The sequence below is a fragment of the Solanum verrucosum genome, unplaced genomic scaffold, assembly GCF_900185275.1.
Source record: "Solanum verrucosum unplaced genomic scaffold, falcon-dt-bn FXZP01000012.1, whole genome shotgun sequence".
Taxonomy (NCBI): domain Eukaryota; kingdom Viridiplantae; phylum Streptophyta; class Magnoliopsida; order Solanales; family Solanaceae; genus Solanum; species Solanum verrucosum.
Genome location: NW_026020063.1, coordinates 5,389,247 through 5,400,639, shown reverse-complemented (window position 1 = coordinate 5,400,639; position 11,393 = coordinate 5,389,247). Strand labels below are relative to the sequence as shown.

The following is an 11,393-nucleotide window of genomic DNA, read 5'->3' as shown; positions in this document are numbered from 1 at the left end:
TATTATGTCTTGGTTATTAGAATGAAACTCTAGAAGGACCAACCATGTTTGTTCTCTTTTACTGAAAATTTTTATGGTGGATGAGTTAATAGTTGTATGAGGAATTTTATGGTGGATGAGGTAACAGAAAAAAGTACAATTTGTAGGTCTCATGTCTTTTCAACTTCTCCCTTTCTCTTCTCACTCCTTCACCCCACCTTCTATTTACCCCTCTCTCTAATATGAAGTACTTTATATTATTATTTTTTAATTTAAATATATTTCATTACATAAATTTAAGGTGGAATGACCTGAAAGACCCTTGTACTTGGCTCCGTTTGTCACCTGACCCTTCTACTCATGACTTTGCCAACTGAACACTTAAAGTTATCAAAACACACTATTTTAAATCCCTTTGACCGCTGACTAAGCTTATGTGGTGTTTTTTTTGCTGAATCAGATCAAGAGAGTGGTTACACACGTTTAAAAGCAAGTGAAGATAATTATTTAATTTTTTTAAAAAAAGAATTAAAAGAAAAATATAACAATTAAATTTTGTTTTAAAAAAAAACCCCATTCCCAAATGTTGTACGTTTCTTCTTCTTCCTCCTCATAATTTCACCCAACCCCCACCATCACCACACACACATCTTCTTCAATCTCTTCCAGTACTCTTACACATAATTTTTCCTCCTTCTCTTTTCATATGCTACCTATCATTTGAGAGTTCTATAATGATTGGGAAAAAGATATTTATTTAGATTTGGGTAAAAGAGAAGGTGGTGGGGGGAAAGAGATTCTAAATTGTAAAATAGATGCGGATTTTAGATGGTTTTTTGAAAAACATATGTTTGAGATTCTTTCTAAATGTAAGACAATTTTATTGAGAGCATTTTTGAGGAGTTTTTGACCCATTTTTGGTCTCCTTCTCTTCTTTCTCTCATCCTCCATTTTAGTCACTTTATTTCTCACTACCATTCAAATAGCAAAATTTATAATAAAAAACATAACAAAGCTTTGCTTATCTCTAATCCTCTTCAAGGAAAAAATTCACTAGGAAAGAAAAAAAAAAGAATGATTAGTAGCAAAATAGATTAAAAATATGGGAAGAGAAGAAAAATGGAAAGAAATCAAAAAAGAAAGGGTTTTGGAGATTAGTTTGAGATTTCTTTAAAAACATATTATTTGTAATAAAAAAATTATGTGGCAATATATTTCTGATGTGGATAGTGAGGTGTTTCCACATCAGCGCGATTGGGAGACACACATATCAGAGGGGTTTAAAATACTGTGTTTTAAAAACTTTAAGTGTTCAATTGACAATATTGTGTATAGAAGGGTCCGGTGACAAACGGAGCCAAGTACAAGGGTCTCCCAGGTCATTCCGCCTAAATTTAAAATAATACAATAACAACATCAAAGCAAAAAGAGAAAAAAATCTATATAATAATATAAAGCTGAATGATAGGGCTGTTGATGTGGCATGCTTCTAAAGTCAGGATTCATATTTATTTATTTATTTATTTATTTGAATTTTTTTTTATTTATCACTTATTTTGTTACTAAATAAATAATAATATTATACATTAAATATTTTACAATAAATATTGCTGAAAATTAATGTTATTCATATCTTTTAAAATCTTTCTCAATTCCTTCTTTTACGTTGGTTTATTTCTTCCCTTAATCTCACAAGTCACAACTAATGACATTCATATCTTTTCCTTAAATTGCTTCATTTATTTCCTGTTTTACTTATTTAATCCATTCCAAGTAAGTTAAAAATCTTACTACATCTTTTCTTCCTAATTTGATTATACTCATCAAGTAAGTAAAATTCTTACTACATTATTTCTTTCTTATTTCATTATATTCATCAAGTTAGAAATCTTACTACATTATTTCTTTCTTATTTCATTATATTTATTGTAAATTTCTATTGAGTTTTAGGTTTCATACACCATCGATCTAAGGTTCATGGACATTTTATCTAACAAAGTGAAATTAGGATGAAATTTCAAGTTTGAATTTGGCAAAAATGATCATTTCATTTCAAAGTAAGATTCATCAGCCTCCATTTGTATTTATTTGTATTTGTAAATCATCATCTTCCTACATTTCTTTATTCCTCTTTCAGTATGAGATTTTATTTATGTATATTAATTATTGAAAAAGCAAATTACTTTTATACCAATATTTATGAAGTACATGATTTTCAAAGAAAACTGTATTTTCTGATTCATATATTTTTGTTGGTTTAACTTAGCATATATTGTTTCTTTTGCAGGGCAAAATTTTCATTAAACATAAAATCAAAGCACATAATCTATCATCATAAGACGATGATCACTGAAACACTATTTCTAGATTATTTTCTTTAAAAAATTTCATCAAACATGCAAGGTTGGTATATTTGTGATTAAATATTTTTTTTTTGATTTTATATAAAAAAATTATTACTGTAAGTATTTGAATGAGAACTTTAGAAGATATAATGTAGTATAAGAAAATTCATATTTCTTTTCGTTAGGATTGTATTGCTATAAAAATATATAATTTTGGAGATTGAAAAGGTGATGTATTACTTATTTTGTCCAAGAAATATCATCATCTTCTCTCCCCCTTATTTTTGTTGTCTTTTTTTTTTTTCCATTTTTTCTATTTATTTATATAATATATTTTTTTTAAATGTTGATCCTATGTTATTATTTATTGCAATGATTTATATGTATACATAATAATATAACTAAGGAATATAGAAAGTTATTTAAGACCTCTCTTTGGCCAAGAAATACAATTGCAATATATTTTTTGAATTTTTTTCTATTTATTTTTATTTATGTACTATATAAAAAATATTAATAATATCACTCATTTAACTCTTTTAATTTTACTAAATATGCAATATAAGAAGTTAGAAGAATCTTTTTTTTTTAAATTCTCTAATATAAAAATCAGTGCTCTTTATTTTTATTATTCCCACAATTTTGTATTATCATAGCTCCTTAAATAATTATTAGTCATAGTGATGATATTATTTGTACTTGATATATTCATTTTTTTGTTTGACTTGAATAATAAAATAAAGGCTATTAAATGGTGATCGATTTGTGTCTATGGATGTTGACAAAAACTCGAAAAATTGTGTAATAATTTTGTATATTTTCTTCTAATTTTCAATGAATAAGGTTGTAGAAAAATTATCTTTATTTGTAAGCCTTTGTAGAAATTATCACATTAGCCTTTTAAGTTTTTATGTTTTCGATATGTACTTCATATTTTAGTTTGACTTGAATAATAAAATAAAGGTTATTGAGTGGTGATCGACTTGTGCGTATGGATGTTGATAGGAGCTCAAATTTTTTTGCATTGATTTCGTATTTTTCCTTCTAATTTTTAATGATTAAGGTTGTAGAAAAATTCTCTTTATTTTATACTTTATATGAATTTTATTGTTAGTAAGTTTGTAATTTATTTTGGTTAAAATAGTAACTTATGACTTAGTTGAGAGCCATCTAACTACTAATCGAAGATTTTCCTCTATCAATCAATTTATATATATATATATATATATATATTATTTATATTAGTTTTCTTTATAATTTTTTTTTTGAATTTTCTTCTTTCATTTTTTGCATTAATTATTTGTTTAATAATTTTAAAATCATTATAATTCATGGGTTACAAAAAAAACCTCTATTTTTTTGCATTCTCCACTTAAATAACATGTCTTCTCAACTTCTTTCTATCTAATTCTTATGACTCAAACAATCTATAAATAACAATCATATATGGAGTTGTTTGATATTTATTTTCATGTTTTCCTTCTTTTTTTTTATTAATATATATTTGTTTTGTTTTTATTTTTTTTCTTCATTTTCTTCATCGATCGTGTTTTTAATAACTAAAAGAGAGAATATAGAAAAAGTGATGTGGAAATATGCATGGCCACCATGTTCATGAAAATCATAGATATGTTTTACATAATTTCTTTTTGTGTCATAGTAGCCAAACACAAGGAGAAGGTGAAAACATCTTTTTATGACAATGTCAGATTAGTTTTGTACAAGTTTGACAAAATGAAGAAGAAATTTTGTGGCTGTGGAAGTTTCATCAAGAGAGATGATCAAATTAGTTTGATAGAATTGAAGTTTGAATGATTTAGAATATATACAGATAAACTAATTGCTGCTTATTTTTAACAATTTGAATTAGTTATTTTTCAAATATAATGTATGTATTCTCCAAGAGCAATATTGTTTGACAAAGTTTGGAGTGTTACATATATAATTCCTTTTTATACAGGGTAAATGTTAACTTCTTCTTCTTCTAAAATAATGTGTTGATTTTTCTGGAAAAAAAATTGGTTATTCGTAAAAGTCTATCTATCTATCTATTTAATAATTGTTGGACTAGAATAGTGTGGTATTTTTTCTCTTTACTTTGGTAATTTATTTTTTCTCTTTCTTCCTACTTATTATTGAACTTATTATAAAACTTTATTTTGGATTGTCTTATCATTTTCTATGATTAATATTCATTATTTTGTGTCATAATGTACAAATGTCAAAATATTAAAGTCACATTCTTAATCCTCTTAATTACAATGACTCTCATTCTTAGGAATTTGTATATGGAATGTAGTATTCATTTGAAATAGGGATAAGGGTCTGAAAAATACCCCAACTTTGGTCAGATTTGTTGTTGCGATACTAAACTTTCATAAGGACCTATTACCTCCCTAAACTATTTAATACCGTATTTTTTACCCCCTGAACTATTTAATAGTGTATTTTAAAGGTATATATGTGCCCACGTGGACACATTACTATTTATAATTTTGCATTATTTTTTATGTCCACGTGGGCAAATATATATGTTTAAAATACGGTGTTAAATAGTGTAGGGAAGTAATAGGTCCTCATGAAAGTTTAGTATCGCAACAACAAATCCGATCAAAGTTGGGGTATTTTTTAGACCCTTATCCCTTTGAAATATGAAATATACTCTTTAATATTTTTGTATATAAGCTAAGCAAAACTAGAAGAATCAGAAATTTGTGTATGCCATTTTTTTTTCTTCCGGCATAGCTAATTCTTTTTTTTTGTCACGACCCAAACCGTCGTGATTGGCACCCACACTAACACTCTGGTGAGAGCACCACTATTACAACCCAAACTAAACAACTAAACCAAAACTAAGACAATTAAGTTACAGAAACAAGTTAATTAACTAAACAAATGCGGAATTAAATACCTAGAACCTGCAAGTCATTGTACCAAAACGCTATTAACGACAAGTCTAAGAACAAGGGGTACAACCCCAATACTAAACAACACCTTAACAAATAGTCTGAGTCCGAAAAGAGTGGACTTAAACAAAAGAGAACTCAAGGCAGCCCGGAAGAACTAGCTCACCCTTGAATTCGAAACGGTCACTGATCTTCTAAACGAGGTCTATCAATAGCCACCGGAAGATGCCCTGTACTCAACAAAAATAAGAGCAAGTGCAGTATCAGTACACAACCACAGTGTACTAGTAGGATCACGCGGCTATCCCAATAAGTGAAACACGTGTAAGTAACCACAACATTATAAAACAGGCATATACCAAACATATACAATATCATTATCATTCACATCAACGAATAGTTTCACATTTTATATCAACAATATACAATTAAATCATTTTAGAGCAACAATAGTCTTTCAACCACAATCACCATTAGATATGAACGTAATAATCACAAGTATATACACAACACAATTCAATGGTCCTCTCAGGGAACCAATTCAATGGTCCTCTCATGGAACCCAAACTCAAACTGTTAGCTTGCCGAAACGTGGCAACCCGATCCAATAGTTGTGCCGAAACGTGGCAACCCGATCCAAGTTAGTGTGTCGAAACGTGGCAATTCGATCCCCAATCACACACCACAATCACAAACACAAGTACATCATCAAGATCATACAACAAGAGGTGATTCTTGGCATACAATTATTCAATTATCCTCATTTATGCTTAGGGTGATCAATAATGCAACATTTGCATACATACATGCATTATAATGAAGCAATTACAAACATATATCACACCCACATAAAATCACAACCATCACCTACCTCCAAACAAGCTTGAAACCCCTAAGGCCCTTGAATCTCCCCTTTCTGGATTTTTTCCACTTGTTCTAGGTCTACAAATAATTAATATATGGTAGGATCAACAATCAAAGGTCTAATTATCCAGATTATAACAAACCCAATAATCCTAGATCAATCCTTTGATCCTAATACCCAATTTAGGGCTTTTTCCACCATAAATTCTAGATCAAAACTGTCACGCCCAAAATCCCATTAAGGCGAACCGGCACCCGTTGCCGAGAAGACTCGGGAGAACCAACTTGTAATCATGCTCTATCTATGAACATTTAAAGGTGTTTCCATAGTGGATAACATGTTTTCATGAAAGTAGACAGTATTAACAAGCCAAAAGAAAGTGCACATGACTTGGCTGTTGGGACTACGATGTCTAAGACACAAGGCACAACTACACTTCACTATACATAGTCTACAAAGCCTCTAAATGATAAAACATTATGGGGTTAAGGTCGGGACAGTCCCCGTCTTACACTCAGCTACTATACAATACCAAAATACATGTTATAGACTCGGAAAACCCCGAATCAACCTGGAGCTCATCAATAACCGTTGGATGTCATGTTCTCCTACTAGGGAGATCTACTAGTTCCTGTACCTGCAACATGAATTGCAGGTCCCCCGAGAGAGACGTCAATACGGGAGAATGTACTGAGTATGTAAGGCATAAAGTACTGTATGTGAAATAAGAACTCAAATGAAATCATATACCAATGTAAGGATACAAGACCATTTTTTCTCATATTATGGAATGAGGTACTTTACATTCTTTTCTTTACAATATCATTCTTTACTTTACACTCTGTGCATAACATATAATACAAATGACCAGCTGATCAGTGGTAGACATATAAATCGGGATCGACCCATGCTAGGCTTTCCTTTAACCCCTGGGATACCACCCCTAATATTGGGATCTACCTATGCTAGGTAATTCTTCCACCCCTGGGATACCACCCATTAATAAGAAGATTCATTTAATATCTTTCCATTAACATTTGAGAGTATTCTTTTGATGGTCATATCATTTTGAGTTGTGGGACTATGTAGTCAACAAGTGACGTGTAATAATCATATAATGCAGGAACAACAACGTAGAGAGTAGTTACACAATTAATGAAATGCATAGGAGCTGAAATAATATATAGACTTTATTTAGTTAAAAGGAGAACTAATGCAGGGTATTCAATGTATATGTACAGATTTGACAATGAACATGTATTGGAACGTGCAGACATGTTAAAGAGTGAGAACAAGGTCATAAGCCGTGTTGGATATGGTAGGCTGCCTTTATGTGTCGAGGACGAGTCTAGATTTCATGTCAATTAGTAGGAAATCGAAAAGCCTTACATACCTTGTTGTACCACCTTGTAGTTACTTTGAAGTACCTTCCTTTCTTTTCAAATACTTATCTACAATTAAATAGGTGATAAACTAGTATTAGTAGTTACTAAACATGCTTAGGCAGTCCAATCTCACTCAACAATAATGCTCGGGCAGCAAACCCGTAATTACCAAACTAAGGGTGTTCTTTCAATCCCTACCTTCTTTTCTTGCATTTGTACACTACGCAACTATATTTCAATATCAACAATTTACACCCTTTCCAGACATCAACCAAGTTGTCCCCAATATGTTTACACATCAACCTATCCCAAAACAGTCCTAACAATCCAACATACAATAGAGGATGTGAAACCATAGTTTCCCATCATCATCCCACGAGTTCTTATCAACAGTATACTTAAAATATCATACTTAGACTCATGTTTAAGGAAGACAAAGATAGGGCAGTCACTTTACCTTAATTCTTATAACTTGTTTTCTTTTAACTTTAACTCTTCAATAACTTGAGCTTCCCTTGCAAGGGCTTGGGTTTATCCAAGAACCCTAGGAAACTTGTGGTTGCTGATATGCTTTGAAAGAGAGAGGAGAAATTTAGAGAGAAATCTAATTTTTTATCTATTCTTAAAAGTGAGGAAATTGCCAGCAACTTGGGGATTATAAAGGTCTTATTTTTCTCTACCTCTTAAGTTTTAATATCAGCCACTAATTTGTCAAAGTGGTCCAAGTAGGTGATGCATCTGCTTGGAATTATCTATACACAAAATGGGCCCTTTATGTACTCATCTTGGGCTGCAATCTTTCCCCTTTCTAATATTAAGCCATGGGCCAGAATTATACCCTTAATTTGGGCCTTAATCTTTATTGGGCTCAAGTAGTTGGACTTGGACAGATTGGTGTGAGGCCTCATCGCCATTCCCTTTTCCTTTTTATTTAATTTGGGCCTCAAGTAAGCCCACTAATGCATGAACTAATCTTCCCCATCTACCTAGCCCATTTGAGCTAAGCAAGTAGGTGACACCTGCTAGCTTTATAAAGTCCAACAAGCGCCTCAATTCTTTTATTCGTTTTTCAAGTGTAATCTCCTTAGTTTAACTCAAAACTTATATACACTTGATCACCTTAACTTTTAGACTTACATATAGCCCTTCGATCCATAATTTAAATACTTCTAAAATTTAACGTTCACTTGATCGTGCAATATTGCAATGTATGGGAGTTACCCTTATAGCTTCTTTATTGTCACCATTCATCTAGGAAATCAAGTTCATTACTTATACCACCAAGTTAAATCAAGTTCCATATGTGTAGAACTTGTACACGTAAAATACGGGGTGTTACATCCTCCCCCCCCCCCCCCTTAGGAACATTCATCCTCGAATGCTAGCATAATCAAATAGCTTAAATAAGTTCAAACCTTAGTTTAAATCAATTGTTAACCACATAATAAATACCTTTTCATGCGTACCTATTAATGCTCCCATTCTGCACCTTGGACTTCCCCTTTAGGTTCAAATAAATAAGGGTACTTGGATTTCATCGCTTCCTCAGCTTCCACGTTACTTCTTCTACTTGTTGGTTTCTCCAAAGCACCTTTACTGAAGCCATTTCTTTATTCCTTAGCTTTTTAACCTGACGATCCAGAATAGCAATAGGTACTTCTTCATAGGTGAGATCCCCTGTAACTTGTACATCTTCAATAGGAGTGATATAGGATGGGTCACCTACGCACTTCCGAAGCATTGAGACATGAAACACCGAATGAACTGCTGAAAGCTCCTGAGGTAGCTCTAACTCATATGCAACTTGGCCAATTCTTTGAATAATCTTATATGGCCCTATGTAGCGTGGACTCAACTTTCCTTTTTTACCAAATCACATTACCCCTTTCATTGGCGATACTTTCAAGAACACCTAATCTCCTATAGAAAACTCTAATCCTTTTCTTCTAACATCTGCATATGATTTGTGTCGGCTTTGAGCTATTGCTAGCCATTGTTGTATCACCTTAACTTTTTCCATAGCTTGAAGAACAAGGTCTAGTCCAAATAAAGCAGTTTCGCCTACTTCAAACCAGCCAATTGGTGATCTGAACTTCCTTCCATATAAATCTTCACAAGGTGCCATTTCGATAATAGAATGATAACTATTATTGTAGGCAAACTCAATAAGTGGCAAATGATCATCCCAGCTACCTTTGAAGTCTAAAACACAAGCTCGAAGCATATCCTCAAGTATTTGGATTATGCGTTCTGCTTGACCATCCATTTGAGGGTGGAAGGCTGTACTAAAAATTCACTTCTGTTCCCAAACTCTTTTGGAATGATTTCCAAAACTTTGCAGTGAATTGAGCTCCTCGATCAGATATAATAGAGATTGAAACCCTGTGTAGCCGAACTATCTCTTTAATATATAACCTTGCATATTCTTCAGCTGTATAATCAGTCTTAATTGGCAAGAAATGTGTTGACTTGTGAGTCATCAACTATTACCCATATGGAGTCAAACTTACGAAACGAGCGAGGCAAACCAGTGACAAAATCCATGTTGATCATGTCCCACTTCCAAGTTGGAAGCTCCATACACTGCATATAACCTCCCGGTTTTTGGTGCTCTACTTTGACTCGCTGGCAGTTTGGACATTGAGCCATAAATTCTGCAATGTCCTTCTTTATGTCCCCCCACCAATACACTTCTTTCATGTCATGGTACATTTTAGTTGATCCTGGATGGATGGAATATCTTGAATGATGTGCTTCTGTCATTATCCTCCTTCTTAGACCATTAACATTAGGTACACATAATCTGTTTTGACAACAAAGTACTTCATCTTGTGTAAGCTCAAATCCCTTTGTCATACCTTGATTTACCTTCTCCTTGAGTCGTTGTAGAGTAAGATCTTTGAACTGCTTCTATTTCACCTCAACTACTAATGAAGATTCTGCCGCATTATGCACTACAATTCCTTCTTTTGGGGTTTCAAAAAGACGAACTCCCAAATTAGCTAGTTGACGTAGATCTTTCGCCATCCCTTCTTTTTCCATGGTCTGCTCATTAATACTTGATATTGTCTTGCGACTGAGAACATCAGCTACTACGTTTGCTTTCCCTAGATGGTATAATATATCAACGTCATAATCTTTTATTAACTCTAACCATCTTCGCTGCCTCAAATTCAGATCCTTCTGCTTGAAGATGTATTGCAAACTTTTATGGTATGTATATATGTCAACGTGAACCCCATATAAATAGTGGTGTCATATCTTTAAAGCAAATACAATCGTTGCTAGTTCAAGATCATGTGTTGGGTAGTTTCTCTCGTGTGGTTGCAGTTGTCTTGAGGCATAAGCTTTTACTTTACCATGCTGTGTGAGTACACATCCTAAACCAACCCCTGAAGCATCACAATATACTGTATACCCCTCTGTGCCTTTCGGAAGTACTAATACAGGTACAAAAGTTAGCCTACTTTTCAACTCTAGTAAGCTTCTTTCACATGCATCATTCCACTGAAACTTACCTTCCTTGTGTGTTAGCTTAGTTAAAGGTGCAGAAATAGAAGAAAATCCTTCAACGAACCTTCTATAATAACCTGCTAACCCTAGGAAGCTAGAAACCTCTGTGGGTGTTATTGGTCTTGGCCAATCTTTCACGGCCTCTATCTTTTGTGAATCAACCCTTATTCCTTCATGAGATACAATATGACCCAAGAACACCATTGATTTTTACCAAAATTCACATTTGGAGAACTTGGTATACAACCGCCGATCATGAAGAACTTGTAATACCTGTCATAAGTGATTTGCATAGTCCTCTTCTGATCTTGAATACACCAAGATATCATCTATAAATACTATCACAAATACATCCAAGAATGGCTTGAACACACTATTCATCAAATCCATAAAAATTGCC

General features: G+C 32.7%; 1 protein-coding gene across 1 annotated transcript; it reads right to left on the bottom strand.

Annotated features, from left to right (window-relative positions):
- Positions 1-9,014: 9,014 nt before the first annotated feature.
- Positions 9,015-9,605, bottom strand: LOC125823534 (uncharacterized). Its single transcript, XM_049502901.1, has 2 exons — positions 9,432-9,605; positions 9,015-9,335 (listed from the first exon to the last, which is right to left on the bottom strand). Exons 1-2 carry the CDS (start codon positions 9,603-9,605, stop codon positions 9,015-9,017), a joined length of 495 nt encoding a protein of 164 aa, XP_049358858.1.
- Positions 9,606-11,393: the final 1,788 nt, after the last annotated feature.

Bases quoted from the DNA above. Each gene is read 5' to 3' on its own strand.
- LOC125823534 (XM_049502901.1), bottom strand. From the start codon at position 9,605: ATGGCACCTTGTGAAGATTTATATGGAAGGAAGTTCAGATCACCAATT. The intron at 9,336-9,431 runs GTTAGAAGAAAA...AAAAAAGGAAAG, and splicing joins GACACAAATCATATGCAGAT to TTGAGTCCACGCTACATAGG.